This window comes from Podarcis liolepis (genome assembly GCF_965112155.1).
Source record: "Podarcis liolepis genome assembly, chromosome: 5".
Lineage (NCBI taxonomy): Eukaryota > Metazoa > Chordata > Lepidosauria > Squamata > Lacertidae > Podarcis > Podarcis liolepis.
In genome coordinates this window covers 2826867-2849697 of record NC_139556.1, presented here as the reverse complement: position 1 = coordinate 2849697, position 22831 = coordinate 2826867, and the positions used below count along the sequence as shown (strand labels likewise).

The 22831-nt window shown below is 43.9% G+C and overlaps 1 protein-coding gene across 8 annotated transcripts in view; it reads left to right on the top strand.

Annotated features, from left to right (window-relative positions):
• The window catches only part of LOC310707033 (uncharacterized protein), a 182451-nt gene that overhangs the window by 19585 nt on the left and 140035 nt on the right, over positions 1-22831 (top strand). For 4 of the 8 annotated variants that reach the window (XR_014526269.1, XR_014526274.1, XR_014526279.1 and 1 more), the window contains exon 2: positions 2626-2689. Coding sequence is in view for 1 of the 8 variants with exons in the window: in XM_083503626.1 (XP_083359752.1) it covers positions 2626-2689 (64 nt within the window). In the remaining 7 variants the exon portion in view is untranslated. Of the gene's footprint in view, positions 1-1928; positions 1968-2625; positions 2690-3269; positions 5494-22831 lie in introns of those variants that run through there. The other 4 variants (XR_014526282.1, XR_014526281.1, XR_014526280.1 and 1 more) reach the window with 4 other exon arrangements.

The window sequence follows — 22831 nt, the reverse complement described above, 5'->3', positions numbered from 1 at the left end:
CCACACTCCTTGGCAGCAAATTCCACTGTAGAACAGCTCTTACTGTCAGGAAGTTCTTCCTAATGTTTAGGTGGAATCTTCTTTCTTGTAGTTTGGATCCATTGCTCCGTGTCCGCTTCTCTGGAGCAGCAGAAAACAACCTTTCACCCTCCTCTATGTGACATCCTTTTATATATTTGAACATGGCTATCATATCACCCCTTAACCTCCTCTTCTCCAGGCTAAACATGCCCAGCTCCCTTAGCCGTTCCTCATAAGGCATCGTTTCCAGGCCTTTGACCATTTTGGTTGCCCTCCTCTGGACGCGTTCCAGTTTGTCAGTGTCCTTCTTGAACTGTGGTGCCCAGAACTGGACACAGTACTCCAAGTGAGGTCTGACCAGAGCAGAATACAGCGGCACTATTACTTCCCTTGATCTAGATGCTATACTCCTATTGATGCAGCCCAGAATTGCATTGGCTTTTTTAGCTGCCGCGTCACACTGTTGGCTCATGTCAAGTTTGTGGTCAACCAAGACTCCTAGATCCTTTTCACATGTACTGCTCTCAAGCCAGGTGTCACCCATCTTGTATTTGTGCCTCTCATTTGTGCCATTTGTGGGGAGTGAAATCCCCATAGTGGGGGCTATGCGGCCAGCATGGTTTCCTTGAGTGTCCTTGTCCTTTCGTTCATGGTGACCGCAGAACCAAAGTATCCATGAAGGTCCTGTCCATGTAGAGCACGGAATCACACTAATGGCTGTTTTGTGTCATGTGGAGATGACTGCACTGGCACAAATAGATTTAGCACATGCGCGCACACACACACAGCATATTCAGAGGCATGCCCATCTGCTTGCCCATGGTTTGGGACACCAGCTGCATGAATGACTGCGCCCGATCCTCCTCTCTGCAATAGGAGCGCCTGGGTGGGTGTGTCAAACATTGGGAATCTTCACTTGTGTTTAACCATGTAGCTTAACCCATGATGTTCTGTCATGATCTTTGTGTTGAAGCCTTTTACAGAAACAGAGTCAAGAGACCTACTCATCTATACAGCTGCAAATAAAATGTTTTCATTGTGTTGTGAAGTGCAATATACAAATGTGAACTATGGCAAATTCAATATATTTTTCAGAACGTTTTTAAAAAAGCATTTTCACAGTGTTTCTTTTTTGTAAGTGTAGATTCCACCCACGTGCTATGTCCACCAGTGAGAGCCAGAGCAAATACTTACAATATTGTCTTGTTGTATGGATTACTTTGAACTGAATGTTTTTGGAGAGAAATAAGATTTGGACTATTCCTTGAATTTTAAGGCTGACAAGATACTGGAAAGCATCAAATAGATTTCACAGGTTCTTGAATCGAGGAACAGAAAACCTGCAAACCCCTCTTTACAAGAGTCAAACGCATACCCACCATATGCAGCACTTATTTCTACAGTATATGAAAAAAGTGAACTATCGTTTATCTCTAGTCCTTATATTTCTCCCAAAGTCCCATAGAAAGCTTTGTTAGTACTCTTTCGAATGCAACTGTAATATGCCTGGAAGCCTCAGCTAATGCCTCATCGTTTAAAAATCCTTGCAGTTTGAATTGGAAATGAAGAAGCCTAATGCATTTTGCAAACGCTGCTTTTCCGCACTGAGCTGCTGCTGAAGCAGAGCCAAGAGAAGTCATATGTCGACCTCTGTATCCATTCTGCTGTATTTCAAAATATATGAACTGGAACTGTAGGCGTCTCTGATTGGTTGGCCATGAAAACATAGAATGTGAAGGGGGGGGGGGCTGCGAGCTTCCACATTTGTACTGTATGATAGTTGTGTAATCCAATCTTATGTACTGCAGTAAAGCAGTGCAGAAGATGCTGCCTGCCAGCAGATGGCACCAAAACGGAAAAAGTCGACACAAAGTGAGACTCCAGTGGACAAAAGGCTTCAGATTTCCAGCGCTCTTAGTTCCACGAGCCTGTTTTTGATATGCAAGGTAAGTTAGGAGAGGGTTCGGTCTTCCTCAGTGCTGGACTGCGTACATCTGTCACGTATTGTGTAAATTTAAGATTTCTGGTGATGTTGACAAGTGGTTAATTTATAGTAATGGTTTCATACCACTGTGTTTTCTTAACAACTTCTAATGTTTCAGATTGTATAATTTGCAGAGCATTATCCATCTCTAAACATGCACACAACTTTTGGTAGATACTCAGAGTAAACTGCCCTAAGGTGACCCTCCCCATGGAAATATAAAGTTGAGCCTCTCTAGATTTGAAACATGCTAATAATTTAAGGCTGCATGTTTGCAATTTTAATTTATTCATTCATTTATTTATTTACACTGATACTGAAGCTTCGGTAGTTGCAGATAAGGCCACTGTGAGCAAGTTGGTAAGATCTGTACTGTACTCATGGCAAACAGACAGATTTGTACATTTTGTGACTGAGAAAGGTTGGATTGCTCGTTCAGATGTGTGTGTTGCAGGATAGCATATTCTTGCTTTTAAAATCAAACTTTTTCCAGTGAATTTTACATTTTAAAACAAGGTCTGTGGTTGGCTAATTTAAACTGTCACCCATTTCATATTATATTCTGTGCTTAACTGGCAATAATTTCTTCCAAACTAACATTTATTTTCTTTTAAATACAGGATCAAAGCAAGAGAAGTACCAGGTGCCACTTATTATAATTCTTGTCCAGAAATAACACAAAAGGTAAGGAATTGGTTTCATAACTAATCTGTTTTGTGATTTATTTATTTTTAAAAAACAAAATTTAAAATTAGACTTTGAAAGGCTTTCTGTTTTTGACTAGATAACTGGCACTTTTTCTTAAACTGTTATCTGCTACATAAATTGTATTCCAAATGTGTGGTTAAGTATGTACCAGATATTGCTATGTTTCCTGGCGTTCATTGAAGTGTGGAGAATGTGTGTGTGTGTACACACATATTTTAAACCTTATTGAAAAGATGCCAGACACTGCTAGCAAAGGAGTAGTGGCTAGTGAATCTTCATCATCATACTGATTTTGGATCTTTTTGCATATTTCTTTAAAAATGTTCTTTTTCTTGCCCTCTTCACCTCTCCAGCAAATATTTTGACAGTTGTAGTAGCAACATAACCCCCCCCCAAACACCAGCCAGTTTTAATGATGGCCTCCAGAGATCTTTGATTGCAATAGCCCAAGGGTTAGTTCAAATATGTCTTTACTCAATGCAGAGCCTGTTTGTTTCGAGAATTATTGAAGGCAAAACGTCTCTCAGTGATCAGAAGCAGAATCTTGAATTTGCAGGTGGTGCCTGGAAGATGCAAGGAAGGGAAATTGCGAAGGCCTCGTGTGTGTCGGTGCGCCAGTGCCTTGAGTGGACATCACACTGGGCAAGTCTTTAGTTAGGCTGAAGAGAAGAAGCTGGCAGGGCCTTACGCAGCACCAGTCATATGGCACATCCTTCTAAGAGGCAAAATCCTTTCAATCAAGTATTTTCTGGGGTTAACTTGAAACACTGCATATCGGTGCCTTGCATGACTGAGAACCTGGCACTTCTAGAGCAAAAGTCGTAGAAGTGAAGCAGTTCTGTCGACCTAGTTAATGTAATTCAGGAGGTTCAAATCCGGGCCAAGTTATCTGCATTCCCTACATAGCATCTTGGTCTTTTTTGAATGCCATTATCTCATCAGGAATCCATCCAGGCAAAAAAATAAATGCAATTCTCAGGAGAACAGATTTGCATTAGCCAGGGTTATAGCATGAACACAATATCTAACCAATAACATTTCCCCCTTCCATTTTCAAGGGGAAATGTTCCTCTTTTTAGGATGGATTTCAATGTATCCTTCAGTTCAAGGAGGGCAGTTTTCCTAAGCAAGCTTTCCTGGAGGTAAATTTCATTGAAATTAGTAAGATTTACTTCTGAGTTAATGTGGTTAGATCAGGCCATAGGTTTCTGTGGGGAAAGGGGGATAGAGAGATTGTAGTGAGGTAAAATAATATTTTTTAACATGAGTAAATGACATCAGATTGAACAAAATACTCATTGCTTCCACTGAAGTCTTTCTCAAAGCTTGGGCTGACAATGAATTCATTCTCTATGAGGTTTTCACTTGCAGTAAGTTTATTTTTAAAAAATTTACAATTAAAATTAATAATTTATATTACATTTGTGTTAATGCAGACCAGACAATTGCAAAAGCAGATTCACAATCCATTCTGAGATAATAGAAAACCCCCTCCACTATCTCATTGAACTGAGTGAGAGAATTCAGTGCATCCAACAGTGGTTTTGATTTAAAACAACTATATTTTCTCTACTTTGGTTTAGCATAAAACTTGAAGCGGCTGTCAGTTTCTTCCCTTGTCATTTGAATTTATAAAAGAAGGAAGAGGAAACTTTGCGTAGCTTTGAAGTGTTTATAAAGCATTTAGCTTTAGCACAAATCTAAACAAATGTACAGCGCAGTCTGTTTTTCCAATTCGTAAGAGCTAAGCTGGGGGAAATCACATTATTTGAGATGTGATTACACCAAATGACAAGAAAGTATGAAAACAGCAAAAATAAGGTTGCTAGTTTCAATGTACAGTATCTACTTTATGCACTAATCCTAACTTCATTACTTATGTGGAGACATGTCATAGGCAAATGACTATTGATCTCTAAAGCAACAGTGTCTACTGTTCTTAAGACATGTTTTAGGAAGTATGCTTCTTTTCACAACAGTTGAAAATGTTAGCTCCTCTTTACATGATACACAGTATTTACAGAGATCAATGCATTAGATTAGCAAAAATGATACGGTAGTAAAATAACATTCATCACAGGGGTTGAATATTAATTTTTTAGGTTAGTTATTGTATATAGGCTTATTCCCTCTATAAAGATGATTCTCTCATTTCAATAAGGTTTTATATTTCTGAAGAGTGTTTAGCAATCCTGTGCATAATTACACGGGAGTAAGTCCCACTAATGCCAAAGAGGTTAACTGCCAAGTAAACATGTACAGCCTCAGCTGTGAGGGCAAATTAACAACCTGTAAATGCAGCTGAAAATAACTCATATACAAGATTTCAAGTCTCTGTATTTTCAGTTTATTTGTTTTTACAGGTCCAAAGAGATCTGTTTTCTTAACAGGTTCCAGAGTCCAGTTATGAACTAGAGATCTTGTTCATTTACAGTTTTAATAACTATTATGTTACATAATACAAGCACGGTGCTTTGCCCTCCAGAAAATTCATCTCTTTTTTGTTAGGTAACATTAGTGTAACATTTTTTGTATTATTTTCAAACGTAAAAACTTGGAAGCCTTCACTTCTGTATTCAGAGAAATAATTTTGGTAAATGTGAATGTGGATGCAGTTTCAATAGCCCCATAAAGCAACTTTGCAAATTAAGAGAAAGCAGTACTAGTAAGTACCAGTGAAGTGTGTGTGTTTGTGTTTTAAAAGGGGGAAAGCTTAAAATAAATAGGAATGTGGTTGACTGTGTAAAACCTGCCTCCGTTTTTAATTAGCAAATAATACCTCTGAGGGAAAATGCTTGTCTTCTAGTTTTCTTTATAAATCTAAATAATGTAATGATTTCATATTTCAACCTGAAATACAGTACAGAAATTGATATGTACAAAGTTGAGGCCTGAGTATAGAATTTCTGCATTTCTAACTTCTTGTTTTCCATAGGCAATAATACAGAAAACATCAAATAAACTCATCCTCTTTTGTTCAAAAATAATTACAATACCCTACCCAGTTGCTTACTTTAATTTAGCTTGACTTCATGTAAAATGTTTAGTTAAGCACTTTGCCTCCCATTGATTTCAATGCTGCCCTTGGTTTTTAGGTTATCTAGTATCAACAGCATGATTTTCTATTTTATATCATTACAGAGAAATAAGAATACTGCAGTTGTGCGCATTTGTGTGTCTTGTGACTGAATGAGTATCTGTGCAAACATTCAAATAAATAGACACACGCAAGGGTTTTGTGACGCCTTAAATGCTAACCAGTTTTAGATATATTTGATGCATCGGATGAAGTGGACTCTAGCCCACAAATGCTTGTGTCTCATTAAATTTTTCAGTCTTTAGGGTGCCACAAGACTTGGCATTTTCTGTAAAAGCCAAAGGCTGCAATTCAATGCATATTTAGCCTAGGCTCTGGGGCGAGGGTCACTAGCACACCACCCTTGGGTGCAATGGCACTCTTGAGGCTGTCTCCTGGATCCCATGAGTTTCTGAGCCCCCCTCCCTTCACTTCAGCCTTTGTCATGAGAAGGTGAGACTGGATACATTTTTTTTTCTAAGAAACGATGTCCCTTCCCACGTCCCCTGTCAGTTGCAACCACTTTTCAAGGCTTAGGTTGGCACCTGAGCAGCTGCACAGAGAGTGGAGTGACCAAGAGGAGAGGAGGGAAAGGAGGAGAGGATAGAAAAAGGAGTGGTGTGGGAGACGGAGGGGGAGGGGAGGGGATGTCACAGGAGCTGGGACAGAGGGGGAGCAGAGGGAGGATAAAGTAGCAGCATTAGAGAGAGGTGGGTTGGGCCACACTGCTTACCTGACCTCCCTCCAGCGAAGGGAGTGGTGGCAGCGGCGGCAAGTTGTGCTGGCAGGAGCACCAGATTGACTCACCCAATGTGTGTTTACACTGTGCCCACCTCTCAGTCCCAGTATGTGGCAATGACTGGCGGGAGGTCAGGTAGGAGGCAGAGCCCTGCAGTGTCATCTTTTACTGAGTAGCAGGGGGAGAATGGACGTATTTGCGCATGCACACACACACACACACACACACACACACACATGTGCACACATACTGGATCCATTAAAAGTGATCCTCTTGAAATTGCGCCGGTTTCCCACTACCATCAGAACCATCAGATTGCAGATCACATCTGTCTTCACTGATGATTCATAAAAAATGTGGATTTGGTGCTTTCCAGTACTGCTGTGGTGCACAGACATGGATCTGCATCACTCAGAGATACTTATGCATCCTCATAGTTGTTTTTACAACAGATCTGCTCAAAACCACTATCAAATCATAGGTCACCTCTCTGCACACAGATATCCTCTGTGACACATGAAGATCTGTGCCTCGGATCAACATTTTCCTAGTGGTTGCAAGCATTGGAAATGTAAATTTAACACTGTAAACTTAATTTTGTACAATCAGGCAAATTCAAGAAACTCTGTTTTAATTCTCCTCTATCCAACTTTTACTGAAACAATAGTTGACAATAGAACTCTGCAAGTGAAAGGGATGCAGCTTTATACTGTTCTATGTAGTCCTTGTGGGCTTACATGCCTTAATAAATTACTTCCAGTTTAGGGCTTTAGACTCAGCTGTTTGTGTTTTTCCATTCACAATATATTTCCAACAAGTGTAGCCAACAGAGACTTTGGTATTTTTCATTGTGAAATAGTTATGGAACTTGGATAATGCTTTCTCCCATGTGCAGCATTATGACCTCTGTCATGAATCAAGGCCACCATCGTAAGGACGGAACTAGAAAGGAGAATAGCAGCTCACTAAATCCCACTTCCTGTCACGATAACAAGAAGTTATGAGAGCACTTTGCAGGATGACACCAATGTAATTTCCATTGCCATTCCTGTTCCATGTTATCAACTACTGGTCAGTACTGGGGAAGCACAGCCCCACTATCTCTCTTGACATATTTGTTAATAGAGGGGGCAGGGACATCCAAATTGGGCTTTCCCTAAATATAGGAAGTAATGGGAAAACATGCTGGGAAGTGATTGGTCTTCATTCCATAGCAACAGAAGAAGGCAGTAACTGGGGTTGAGCAACAGCAGCCATAGAATGAGGCAAATCCAGCCACAATCATCTACACCACTTTTTAGCACACATTTATGAAGCAGACAAACTTCCTCGCATTCACTGTCCACTGTCCATGTTCAGCCATAGTTTTAGCCCTCAGCAAAATGTGTAGTTGGATTTTTTTTTAAAGAAGAAGAAGAAGGATACTACCATTAGAGCAGTTTCCAATGATTTCTTGTTGTGCAGAAATAGGATGTGTAACTTCCCCCTGCTTCCTGTCCCTTTGCCTGAAATTCCAATATATCTCTGTATGAGGAACTTGTGCATTTCTTAGGCAGGAGGGATGCAAATACCACATTTAAGACACAAGTTAGAAGAACCTGGCCCCTAGTCCCCCTGCCCGGACCCTGGATAAACAGGCCTCTACAGTGGTGATGCCAAAGATGCTCTCACACATTGCCACCATCCACTGCCTTTTCCTGCTCCACCCTTCAAAATTGTGACCATTTTCCATGTATAAAAGTAAATGGCAAAAATAGAATTTGCTGGGAAAGGTCTCTAAGTATGAACCAAGAAACTTTCTCATGCAGGAATAAATTATGTATTCTGTCTGTAGCCCCTTCATAAAGCCTACAGAAGAAGCACACACCAGACACTCTGATTGCAAGGACAGAACCTGTCCTTGAAGGTAACTTTAGCAACTGTTCCATCTAGGATCTTGGAGGGTAAAATATTAAAACATGCAAACAAAAGTCTTCATCTCTACATAGGCATTTTTATATTTTTTTAAAATAAGGCTCAGTTCAAAAAATCATCTTACCTTTAAAAGTTGACCTTTGCCTTCACTTTTTCCACTTTACTACTCTTAGCCACTCAAATGTCAATGGCGCTGCCCATTCCTCCTTGTTGGAACAGCTGTGTGGTGTCACCTCTTGGCTTCTCTTCCTTCAAACCCAAATGAAAACTCTGCATTTCCTGTGTAGCTTCACTTTAAGCCACTAGGGCCAACCTCAATGGAACAGAAACATACACAACAAATGTTGCTGCCCCATCCAGTCTACTATATCTGTAGTAGTAGTAGCAGCAGCAGCAGCAGCAGCAGCAGCAGTATATAATTACATTTACACCCCACATTTTCCCCAATACCTCATGGTAGCAACTTTATCTCCTTTCCTCTGAGGGTTAGGCTGAGAGATAGTGACTGGCCCAAGATTATCCAGTGAGCTTCATGGCTGAGTGACGATTTGAATCCTGGTCTCCCAGGTCCTAGACCAGCACAAAATGGTGAATGTTTGTTTAGCGTTTTCCACATGCAAGTATCGCTCTGCTAACTCAAGGACAGCCTGGGTTTTGGTCCTAGGGCACCTCACCACAACCAATGTTGCTACCAAAATTGAACATTGCTACAGAAATTAGAAGTAATAACTTTTAAGATCCACTACTTTTGACAGGACACGGGTGGCGCTGTGGGTTAAACCACAGAGCCTAGGACTTGCTGATCAGAAGGTCGGCGGTTCGAATCCCTGTGACAGGGTGAGCTCCCGTTGCTCGGTCCCTGCTCCTGCCCACCTAGCAGTTCGAAAGCACGTCAAAGTGCAAGTAGATAAATAGATACCGCTCTGGCGGGAAGGTAAACAGCGTTTCCGTGCGCTGCTCTGGTTCGCCAGAAGCGGCTTAGTCATGCTGGCCACATGACCAGCTGTACGCTGGCTCCCTCGGCCAATAAAGCAAGATGAGTGCCGCAACCCCAGAGTCGGCCACGACTGGACCTAATGGTCAGGGGTCCCTTTACCTTTACTTTTGGCTATAAGCTTGTTTTCCTTTCCCATATAAATCCATGAGACTTAAATGAGTCTAACAAGCTGGATTGTGTCTATAATGGCCTTTCTGGATTCAGCCTTCCATTTCTAGTGGTGACCTGCCAGATAATCTGGGCACTCAGAAACAGGACATGAAAGTGATCGACTTTCCCCTGTGGTTTGTCCCCAGCATCTGGTAAGCAGAGCAAATGCCGCCTCTGTGCATGCACAACCCATTTAGCAATCATAGCTAATAGCTGTTGATTGCCTCATCTTCTCATTCATTTTAGGGGGATTAATTTGGACATGAGCAAGCAATTCCAAGAACTGTGCTCTTTGTACACAATCCAAAACACTTAATATTGAAAATACAGAATAGGTGTGGAATGATAGACAGATAAAGATATGTTTTCTTTACATTTGCTTTTCAAGTCCTTCACAAACTCCCTCAAAATTATTATTTCTCAGAGGCCACAGAAAGAAAGTCGATGGTGTAAAAAGCCATAAACTAGACCAAAGCGTCATATGGTCCATCTGAGGCTGGCAGTAGACAAAAGGTCTATTTATATGATGAGAAAGGGGTCCTAGAAGACAAAGGCATGCAGTGATCCTGATGGCAAAATAAATCATCAGACCACTAAATAGATCAAGCATCTTACTCCTCCAACAATTACATCAATTCAGTCAATCTAGTGAGATTCTGAGTCGACTTTGTAGAAGCTCAGTGTCAAGGGAGGACAAGCAGATATGTTTGTCTGGTCTAGTGAGACCAGGCCCATCGAATGTTGTTCAGCTGACAATTGCCACGGTTAAAAGTGTGGTGCCTATTTCTCATGAAATTTTAAAAGGTGCTGTAAGTCTGTGTTGCTCAGTGCACACAGAAACACATTGCACCTCCCCTTGGGACCCTTGTCAGGTCTGCCAGTGACTGGGATGGAGGGGAATGTGGTCTCCTCACTATGCCCACTCTCCTCCATGTGGAGTGCCTTACTTTTCTCCATAGGAATGTAGGATTGAACTGCAAGAAAACTGGAGAGAAGCGGCTGCATCCTCAAAAATCTTTGGTTGTGGGAGAAGTCTATTGCCACCAGAAACCCTTAAAGAAACATATCTGTGATTCCTATTGTTCCCATGCCAAAATGGTACAATCTGCCCTTGCAAGAGGATCACCCCAGCTATCATTCTGAAATTTGTTAGGCTCCTGAAAACCCCTTAATGTATCTGCCTACAGTTTTTCAGGCTTAATCCAACGTGGAGGGGATCTGCAATGCCGGCATATTTCATTGATTTCTATGAAAAGTGGGGAGGGCGTTATAACCATTTTTTAGATTCCTCATTATAGTGAACAGAGAAAAACATAGCTTCATTGTTAACATATCTAATTTAGTTCTGAATAATGAGTTGAATTGGAAAGATATAGAGAGCAGCTCCAAAACAGTTTGGGCTGCTTCCAAACCCACAGTAGATTTCTGTGTTTGTATTGTGATGCCTTCTTTTGTAATCATGCAGTGTCATTGTGGAGTTTTAAGGGCCCTGAGGCTTCCCTAGTGCAACCTCTTGCGATGCAGGATTTGATTTATATATCCTTCAGTAAAAACCATTCATTTGGTTCAGGTTCAGTTTAAGTGATAAGACATCTGCTTCTTCTGTAGAAAAGCACTGAAGCCAGTCTCTGCCTCATGTCTTAAAACTTTAATTCCATATGTGTGTGTGTGTGCTAATAATTAGAAAAGTGATTCATAATAACATTTAGCCATATTGTGTCTGTACTTCACATTCTGAATGACTTCTGTATCCATTTTCCTCAACCAGATTTTTATGCCTCTTTAATGCCAAGGCATTCAATTTTAGAGAGGAATTAAGTAGCATAGGATACAAAAATGTCTTCAGTTTCTGTAACTATTCCTGACCAGCATTTTGGCTCTAAAGTACAGTACAGTGGTACCTCAGGCTACATACGCTTCAGGTTACATACGCTTCAGGTTACTAACCCAGAAATAGTGCTTCAGGTTAAGAACTTTGCTTCAGGATGAGAACAGAAATCGTGCTCCGGTGGTGCGGCGGCAGCGGGAGGCCCCATTAGCTAAAGTGGTGCTTCAGGTTGAGAACAGTTTCAGGTTAAGTACGGACCTCCAGAATAAATTAAGTACTTAACCTGAGGTACCACTGTAATGATCTCAAATTGTACTGCCCACAGAAGGTTTGTCTGCTAACGAACCAATGGACCTTTTACAGAACTACTGTGTGTGGTAGAGGATTCTGAATTCTTTTTCAGAGTACCCACAGACAGTTTAGGAGGTATAGTCTCCAGGTTTCTTGGGCCTCATCAAAATCATGTGTGACCTAGAGCATACAAAATATTATTCTGCAGCAACACTTGGCATTTGGGGCCTATGTGTCTCTGAGGGGGGAGCCTGTGTGTTGTTTTTTCCTGACACACTAATTTTCTATTTGGAAGGATTTACTTGTATGTAGGAACATTCAATTGTGTGCCATCGCCTTTCGCTCTGAAATGCTACAGCTGAGACATTGTTTTACTACCTCAGTGAGAACCAGGACATCATCTCTGACCATAAAGAGCATTTGTGTTCACCAAACTGTCTTTCAGAGAAATTTAGCTGCCATTGCTAAACTTCTCACTGAATAAATCTTAGTAAGTGTCTATGGAAATCCTGTGTTCTTTGGAGTACTGTTTAAAATCAGAGCTGTAAAGTTTGCAGATATGGTAAGAGCCCATTGGAAAGCTCCTTGCAATGCCCAAACAGCATTATTATTATTTTTGTCATGGAGGTAAAAGTCCAATCAATGTGTGTCAGTTTGCTAGGCTGCGCTGTTTCTCTTATTTGTTTCATGGTACTATTTTTACTATATTATATTTAGTGATGTTCTAACTATGTTAGCCAGTCTGAGCATCCTTGGGCAGAAGAGCAGAGTAGAAATGTATAGAAATAAAAATGATGGGAAAAGATTTGTGCTTAGAAGAAGATCCATTGCAAATGGGCAAAGGCGTTTCATTTTACTGCTTCATTCCATAAAATTCCGGTGGTTTACAAGTTCTTCTCCATCCCTGGGATTGGCGAAAGAAGCTGAACAGCTCGCATGGTGGTGTCGCCTGTCTGCAACCCGAAGCTGACCTAGGAAATGTCAAAGGCAGATGAGGCAAGAGGGAACAAGTTCTATGCCGTGTCAATTTTCTCTTTGGTAGCTTGAGAGAGAGAGAACAAAGACCAACTCCCACAAAATGGATATTTGCAACTGAAAACCTTTCTCATGTGATCTAAGTTAAACACCACATGAAAGCTAGCAGAGATACATTCTAAGTTAACGTACTTAAGAACTTTTAGGCACTCTGCTGCTCTTGCTTAGCGTCAATGGAATTTTCTGATGTTACATCTCTAGCAATAGCATTTCAGTGTACAATTTAACAGTTATACTTAACATGGATGAGCCTTTGGATAGACTTTTGATGGTTGGGCTAAAGCACATGTGTAATCTTGATACTGTAGGTTATTTACACTGACATACAGTTCTGATATTCTGTGTTAATAAGAATTTTATCTATTAGCTTAACTGAAACCTGGTTTAGAACTTGCCCGTGACACTTCAACAGCTACAGTGGCTTTATGTGAAAATATTCACCAAGTGTTTAACAGAGGACAAATGCATCCACTGCCATTGTGCACTGAATACATTTCATTTTTTAGCATCTGTCTGTACTTTGATTTACGGTATATTTTTATCACACTTACAGGACCGTATTTGATCAGTTCAGTTTGTTCCCATCAGCAAGGTTCCTGGAATAAAAAACACCAATCCCTGTGCCCTTACCTTTTGGGTCCATCTAATTCCATCTACAGGTTTTATTGTCGAAATGTGATGCAATAACTAGATTGTTGGGCTTGAGCTTCGGGTTCAGATTCCTAGCCAGGTGTGAAGCTCTGTGGGTAGCTTTGAACAAGTCAATGTTTATTACTAGAATCTACCTCACAGAGTTGACCTGGGGTCTATGTAAGGAAGAAAGCTAATACTACTTCTAATGATGATGGTGGTGGTGGTGGTTAATAAACAAGAATGAATTATGTACCACATATGCAGTGGGTTCAGATGAGAGGGAAAGATGGCTATATAGTTTGAATCAAATATTTGTACAGTGGTACCTCGGTTTACGAACTTAATCAGTTCCGGATGTCCATTCTTAAACCCAAACTGTTCTTAAACCGAGGTACACTTTCCCTAATGAGGCCTTCCACCGTTTGGTTCCGTTCTGAGGTAAAGTTCGCTAACTTCCAGTTTTAACACAACTTCCAGTTTTGTGGAGTTCGTATACCGAATAGTTCGTAAACACGGCTGTTCCTAAACCGAGGTACCACTGTACTTGGGAAAATCTTGTGTTTCAGTTATATTTCATGCACAATGTCCATGTGTAGTTTGGTTGACAAGAATGCAGTCTGTGTAGTGGTTAGCTCAATGAATGTGGCTTGTTCTTTCACATGCTTTCTGTAAATAACACGTTCGGATTTACTATAAGAGGCAATAACCTGATTCAGCAAACAAAGGAAGAGCAGGAACAGAAAATTCTTTCCCAAGCAGTTGGGGTAGTCTTGGATGCAAGATAAATACTGTACCTCTTACATAGCTTGATGGTCACTCACTATACCTGATCTGTGGCTGCATTATGGCTCAGTTGATTCATGGGGAATTTGAGTGAATGTACGGAGTCCATTTAGAAGAATAGCTTATGCAAGCCAATAACTTTGAGGTCTTGGTGGAGACAAGCAATTTTATCCTCAAAATGCTTTGCAAACAAGTCACAGCGAGCCACCGTTGATTCTACCACCTCCTTGGGCCGGCCTGTAAAAGGCCCCATACATCCCGGAAAAGCTCTGCCAGACGACATAACGAGGATGGTCTTCACTGCCACCAGGTAGGCTCGATAATGAGCCCTGACCAGTGTTTGGTTGCATACATTCAGATCTTTCCTCCACTTTCCTAAAATGAAGTCTTTACAGCATCAGTGAATCTCTTTTCCATGAGACATCAGTACTTGCAGAACTCCTTAGGAATGTTTAATTCATAGTCAATGAAAACTGAATGTGGGAAAAGAAAAATATCCACTAAACCTGTATGCCAGGAAAAATCTAAGGAACTTATGGCATACTGTGAGGGTTTGATTAGCTGCTTGTGCGTGAAAACGTACTCCCTCAGAGTTTGTGCGACCCCACAAACCTCCGTGTGTGACGGAGCTCCTCAGACATGTCTGCTCTAGTCACTAGTAGAGTCCGACAGTGGCTGTCTGCGGAAGCGTTTCCAGCAAAGAAGTTCCTTAACGGAAACGCGTCTCCTGGACTCACGGCGTGACAGTTTCCGGCGAGGTGTGGGTCTCCCTATGGGAGACTCCGATACCTCCCCACTGTTCTCGCTGGAGGCTTCCCTGAGCCCTCCCTCCTGCTCGCATTCCCTCAGAGACCCACTCCTCCCCCTGCTGGTCCCTGCTTCAGCAGTTGAGTCTCTTTCATCCTGCCTGAGTCCCTCCACCACCTGATGCTCTGATGGCAGTTCCCTGACATCCACCTCCCCTCCAGGGCCCCCCTCACCCCCTCCCAATTCCTCCCCCCTGGGAGGTGAAGGGCTAAAACCCCGAAACGAATCTTCCTCATCTTCTGACGTCTCGAACAATTCTCTCCATCGATCGTCGTCCTGGCCAGCTGAATCCTCCTCCTCTTCAGAATCTGGGAACCCCTCCAACTCCTCTTCCTCGTTGGTGGTGGCAAAGTATTCCCTTCGGAACCTCGCTACAGGCTGAGGTTTACGTGGGAACCTCTGATGAAAAGTCTCTATTAAAACCTCGTCGTTGACATCCTCTGCCCTAACCCAGGTGTTTTCCGACTCCGGTTCCCCTTCCCACATTACCAAATACTCTACTTGATCTCCCTTCCACCTGGAATCGAGGATCTCCGCTACATGGTAGCTGTGTTCCTTCTCCTCCATTGCTGGTCCCCTAGTGACCCTCCCCTCACTGTCTCCTCTATACGGTGACAGCAACGACCTGTGAAAAACTGGGTGCAGCTTCATGTGGTTCGGTAACCGGAGCCTGAAAGCCACTGGATTGACCTGCTGTATGACTTCAAACGGACCCAGCCTTTTGGGTCTTAATTTCTTACAACCTCCTTTGAATGGCAACCCTTGGGTTGACAGCCACACCTGGTCCCCCACCCTGATGCTTTCACCTTCCCTTCTGGTTTTGTCTGCCTGCCTCTTATATTCCTCCTTAGCCCTGTTTAAGTTGAGTTGGAGCTGGCGATGGATCGCTTCCATTTCTTCCACGAACTGTTCTGCAGCTGGAACGCTCCAGTTCTCCCCCTCCCCCCCTGGGAAGGCTCTGGGATGGCACCCGTGATTAGCCAAAAAGGGGCTCATCCCCGTGGACACGTTCTCTGCATTGTTGTAGGCAAATTCTGCCAACGCCAGCTTCTCCACCCAATCATTCTCTCTGTCATTAACATAACACCTCAAATATTGTTGGAGAACCCCATTTGCTCTTTCCGCCTGCCCGTTGGTTTCAGGATGACGGGCCGTCGAGAAATTAACCTCTACATGCAGTAAGCTCATGAGCTTCCTCCAGAACCTGGAAGTAAATTGTTTCCCTCGGTCTGAAACCACCCTCAAGGGGGCGCCATGCAACCTAAACACATTCTCTACAAACAATTTGGCGGTTTCTTCTGCTGTAACCGCATGTGAGCAGGCTATGAAGTGGGCCATTTTAGTTAACAGGTCTACTACAACCATGATGGCTGTTTTCCCTCTAGACCTTGGCAGATCAGTCATGAAATCTATTGCCACTGCTTCCCACGGTCTCTCAGGTGTGGGCAGTGGTTCTAATAAACCAGCCGGCGCCTGCCTCTCCCCCTTGGCTCTTTGGCATTGTTCACACCCTCTCACATACTCCCGCACATCTTCCCTGACCTTGGGCCACCAAAATTCCCTGGTAACCAGCCACATGGTTTTGTGTTGCCCAAAGTGCCCTGCTGTGGGGCTATCGTGCAGCTGCTTGAGTACCTTCTCCCTCAATTCCCCTTCAGGTATATATAACGCTCCCTTATAATACAATGCCCCATTTCTCTCCTCAAAACCACCGGATTTGTCTTCCTCCCCTCTGAGATCCCTGAGTTTCCCCTGGGCGTATGCATCCTGCACCGTACCCTCTACCAATTCCCTTTGCCCCACCAAGGTCGCCCCACACACCCAGCGGTCCTCTGGAATGATATGGGTTTCTTCGGGTGCTCCCTCCCCCTCCAAATATTCAGGTTTGCGTGAGAGAGCGTCCGCCCTAACATTCTCTGGGCCTGACACATAACAAATCTCAAAGTTAAATTTGGAGAACTCTTGGGCCCATCTCAACTGCCTTTGGTTGAGCACTCGCGCCGTTCTCCAGTACTCTAGATTCTTATGGTCCGTGCACACTTGCACTTTATGTTGTGCACCAACTAGCAGATGCCTCCATCTCCGGAACGCCTCATGAATAGCAAGCAGTTCTCGGTCGTATACCGTGTAGTTCCTCTCGGATTTGTTCAGCTTTCGCGAGAAGAAGGCACACGGACGCCACTCTGACTCCTCCTTCCCCGGCTGCAGAAGAAGCACCGCCCCTATGGCTCTGTCAGATGCGTCTGTTTCAACCCTTAGCTTCTTTCGTAAATCCACATGCAGAAGTTGTTCTTCAGAGGCGAAGGCCCTTTTCAGTTCCTCAAACGCTCGCTCCGCCTCCGCCGTCCATACAAACTTCTTTTTACTGCTGAGACAGTCAGTGATGGGCGCCGTCAGATGGGCGAAGTTGCGGATGAACTTACGATAAAAGTTTCCAAACCCTAGGAACCTCTGCACATCCTTCTTGGTTTTGGGTGTTTTCCATTCCAGCACTGCCTGTACCTTGCCGGGATCCATGGCCAATCCCTTGTCTGACAGGCGGTACCCCAGGAATTCCACCTCCTTGGTATGGAACCGACACTTCTCCAGTTTGACCCACAGCCTGTTGGCTTGCAGTCTGCTCAACACTTCTCTGACGTCTCTCACATGTTGCTCCTCATTCTCAGAATACACCAACACATCATCTAGAAAGGCAACGCAATTCTTGTAGAGCAAAGGGCCCAGCACGTGGTTCATAAAAGATTGAAAACACGCGGAGCCTGCTTGTAATCCAAATGGCATAACGAGGTATTCAAACGCCCCCAAAGGGGTAAACATGGTGGTTTTCCATTCATCCCCTTTCCTTATGCGTATCAGGTTGTACGCCCCCCTTAGATCCAGCTTTGTGAAAATCTTTCCCTTCCTCACCCTGGTCAAAATATCATCAATTCTGGGCATAGGGAACGCCACCGGTTCAGTCACTGCATTTAGCCGCCTAAAATCACATACAAGTCTCGGCTTGTCCGCATTTTTTTTGTCCACAAAGAACACTGGGCTCCCCCCTGCTGCTTTGGACTCTCTGATGAAGCCTCTCTTCAGGTTCTTGTCAATGAACCCTCGCAACTCCTGCATTTCCCTGTCTGACATGGCATACAACTTGCCCACAGGAAGCTGTGCTCCAGGGAGTAAATTGATCTGACAATCAAAGGGTCTATGAGGTGGTAGTTGGTCAGCTTCCTTCTCGCTGAACACGTCGCTGAGATCTGCATACTGTGGTGGTACCTTCACCTTCCCCATTACTTCAGTCCCTGCTAGGGTGGCTTGGGCCCCTGCTGAACCCTTCTCCCCTTTGCAGTGTTCTAGGCAATGTGCTGAACCAAATGACACCACTCTTTGATGCCAGCCAACCAGCGGATCATGTTGAGCTAGCCAGCTCATTCCCAAAATAATGGGAGCGCCTCCCAGGGTGGCCACATTAAACGCTATCAGTTCTGTGTGCCTTGCCACCCTCATTATCATTGGGACAGTCTGCAAGCGGACTCCTCCTCCCAACAACTCCCTGCCATCAATCGTGGTCACCTGCAGGGGGTTGCTTAAAGGGATGGTCTGTATCTGGTGTTCAGCAGCAAACTCCTTGCTCATAAAATTGCAGGAGCTGCCTGAGTCCAATAGCGCCTTTATTTTTAGGGGGTGCCCATTCTGCAGCTCTAGCGACACTTCAATCACTAGAGCAGGTCGAGGAGCTTCTGGCACGGGCACTTTCACTGCTCTTTGGCCTGGCTGCAGTGCCCCAATTGTGGCAACCAGGCGTTGGCTTTTACCTGCTCCGCTCCCCCTTCTTCTCCCCCCTCAACAGCTCCCACCATCCCTTGCCATTCCTTCCTCTGGGGGCAGACTCTGGCAAAGTGGCCTGGCTGTTGGCAGAGATAGCATTTCCGGGGGCCCTTTCCCTCCTTCTTAGCCCCCTCGCTGGTTTTTGAAAATGCGCGCGCGCGCGCTGTTCCGATTTCCATCGGCTCTGCCGGCGGGAAAGCTGGCTCAGGAATGTCTGGAATGCGGAACTCCTTCCAACGTTCCCCTCTCCCTTCCCGCCTCTCCAAGGCTCTTGCCTCCTGCCGCGCTCCTATGGTCAGCGCAGATTTGGTCAGCTGATCCATAGACTCCGCCCTGGGGCTCCGTGCCAGCTCGTCTTTCACCCCCGAAGAAAGACCTTCTTCAAATAGCATTTGAACGGGTGCCGCCGATAAATCCCAACTCAGTCTGTGAATCAGCATGGTAAACTCAGTCCAATATTCACGGACAGATCGACTTCCCTGCTTACAAGCCATTAGCTGTCTGCGCACCACCCCTTCCTCAATATCGCTGGAAAACATGATATCCATTGCACGAAAGAACTTCATTGTGTCCTTTAGTATGTCATTGTGCGTTGCCATTAGGGGTCGAACCCAGTCTCTAGCCCCTTTCTCAAGATGCCCAATTACAAAAGCAACTCGCGATTCCTCATCAGGGAACTCATCGAACTGCACATTAAGGGCATATTGCATCTCTGTCCTAAAAGCATGGTAGTCCTTGGGGTCCCCCCCAAATTTCTGCACCAATCCTGGTACCTTTCTGGGGAATTGAGTGGCTCTCCCCTTCTTGTCTGCATCCTGAGCCCTTCTCTCCTCCAGCCTCGCCGTCTGCAGCGCCAATTGAACCTCCAACGCTCGGTATCTATCTTCCAAGCTTGGACCAGCTCCAGCCCCTGCTCCTCCGGTTCCGGTTGGTTCGCTCATGATGCTTTCTCTTGCACAGGCAGCGTACAAAGACTGTCGGACTGCTGTGAGGGTTTGATTAGCTGCTTGTGCGTGAAAACGTACTCCCTCAGAGTTTGTGCGACCCCACAAACCTCCGTGTGTGACGGAGCTCCTCAGACATGTCTGCTCTAGTCACTAGTAGAGTCCGACAGTGGCTGTCTGCGGAAGCGTTTCCAGCAAAGAAGTTCCTTAACGGAAACGCGTCTCCTGGACTCACGGCGTGACAGTTTCCGGCGAGGTGTGGGTCTCCCTATGGGAGACTCCGATACCTCCCCACTGTTCTCGCTGGAGGCTTCCCTGAGCCCTCCCTCCTGCTCGCATTCCCTCAGAGACCCACTCCTCCCCCTGCTGGTCCCTGCTTCAGCAGTTGAGTCTCTTTCATCCTGCCTGAGTCCCTCCACCACCTGATGCTCTGATGGCAGTTCCCTGACACATACACACAGCATAATATTTTTATTTTAAGTTATGAATAATATATGAATAATAAAGAATGTTAAGTTACAATCAAGAGAGCTTTGTTACATTGCAACACAGATTTTTATTAGAAGAGGTATTTGTAATTAGATCAAATACTTTTTAAAATGTATCGCTATAAGTCGGGATCAGATTATATGGGGATAAGAAGGTAAAGGAGTCCCCTCAGGAGTGACGAAGCAAGTACCGGCACCGTTGAGATGTGCAGATGGTAGGTGATGTCCAGCTTATCACAACTTTTGCATTTCCCCCCTTCACTTTTTAGTTAGCTGAAGCCTTAGGTCTTCTGATGTGTGTGTTGTCAACCCATCAGAAAATAGCAAGTAGTTCAAAGCAGGTGGTGCACGAATTACTTACTTGTCACCACCAGTGTCTGCTATTTAGCACAGCGTCTTTGGCTATTTTAACTGCCCCCCACCCCAATGTTTCAGGTTGGTCTATACCTCTGGATCTTCACTAATACTCATATTTCTTCAGAACAGAAAAAGGTGTAGATTCCTTTAGTCAGCCTGAACAATGTCACTCTGCCTCCCTGCTATGCAGGCTGCCTTTCTGTTGTCTGTCCAGCCAGGAGCAGTGAGGATTCGGCAGTTTATGATGACAGTATTCTGCAGCCTACTGCAGCTTGCCCACGTGAGTTCAGAATTTTCTAACATGCAGATGGCGTAGGAAGAGGATTAGTCTACTGTATGTAGATGACAAACAGACTTACTGTGCATTGATAGAGCCTCTTCCTTATTGCTGATCTCAGTGGGATGTGGCATTAGTTGGGACAGCTTGCCCAAATTACTTTCCTGTTCCAGTTGACTTTCTGATTGTGTCTCTCTTCTGCCCACCCTGGTGAATCTGGAGAGATTCAGTCGTTCAGTCATACACTTGCCCAGCGATATCTGCAATATTATAGATTGCTCCCTGTGGCCTATTGTATTGACCATTAAAGAAGATGTTTGTTGGCTATGACTATGACAGAATGGATAACATTTTACACCCTGGGGCAGTAAATGCCTTCCACGTGTGACACCATAATAAGCATTATTTTTAGGCATGGCTATAGCTGGCCAATATGGAGTGTCCTTCTTGAAAATGGACTTTCATGCTCCCTCCTTAGTGATTTATACCATACAGCAGGGAGGACATGAAGTGCAACATGTTTTCCTGTTTGTACTTGTAGCTCTGAATGAGCATTTTGTAATTTGCCACTTACCTTTAAGATTCACAGATAAAAGTGTCAAGAATGCTAAGTTGCAACCCCACAGATCTGGACTCTGCGCCACTGGCTCACGCAGGCAGGATAGATCTGCCTGGCTATGTAGCCGCAAATGTTCTGGCTCATTATTTGAAATAGCTCTGTGGTGCCTGTGTATTGCTGATTCAGTAGTTGGGTTAATACTCTGGCAGGTGGGGGGGATGGGGGAGAGATGATAAGAAAAACTGACTATAATACCCTGGAGTAGATGAGGTCATTGATGGATATGATGAATACTAATATTAGGTGACTGCTTATGATCACATCTTCCCAAGCGTAGAAGCCGTGATTCAGCTCTGCCCTGCTAGGAGTGGGTGGGTGGGAAGCAGAGATTATTGAATCCTAACCATAAAGTGGGTTAAATCATAATTGGCAGTTGGCCAAGCTGCTCAAGGTCCCAAATAGAATTTATAAAAGGGTTTCAAAGCCGGGAAAGGAAGCTCTGAATTTATGCCAAATCTACATTCCTGAAACAAAAGCTTCATGCATTAGCTATGTGTTTATTGAATAAGTTCTGGATTTTGGTTATGCTGTGAGTGTATGAGGGGTAGGCAGACTTAATTGGTATACACCCTTGAATGGAGTTGCCACATAGAGTAATATTCAAGTGAATTTGGAGGGGCTCCTACTATAATGCGGGGAGGGGGAGACCTTTTTTCAACCTGAGGGCTACATTCACTTCTGGGTAACTTTCTGGGAAGGGTCAGAGGCAAGAATGGGCTAAGCAATTTATCTTTGTACAGTAGGCTAGTTTCTTTGCCCACTCGCACACCCTTTCCGTCCTCCAGAGAGGGAAGCGAGAGTTCATGGTCACTTTCTGGCCAGGAATAAAAACCTCAAGGCTGATCCATCTACCTCTGAGTTGCACAGAATTCCCGCTGCTGCTTTCAGTCTGCTCCGCCATGGGTCAAGGAAAGATTGTATTGTAGGAACCAAACCAGGGCAATCCTCAGGTGAAATGTCTGAGGAATTTCAGGGAGAAAGAAAAGAAGAACAAGAAGAGGGGCAAGCTCTGAATTAGAATTTAATATAGGAAAGCGATGCAGCACTCCACATATACAAATCCATTTCTACTTATTATAGACCATTTGTTTGCTGCACATTTACTTTTAAAAATGTAAATATTTTTCTTAATATTAGAGATTTTAGGGTAATGGTGGATAATGAAAATGGCAACTCGGTTTGCGGGAAGTGAAGAAAAGGCAAAAAAGAGAAAACCATGTTATGGAAATTGCCATAAATCTCTCAGGTGCAACCAGGAAAGGTCCTAATCCTAACCTCAACTCACCTGAAAGTGATTCCCATTGAATTCAATGAGTAGGATTTCACTCTGGTTGTAAAAAGAAGAACTGGTGTGTGTTTAAAAAGAA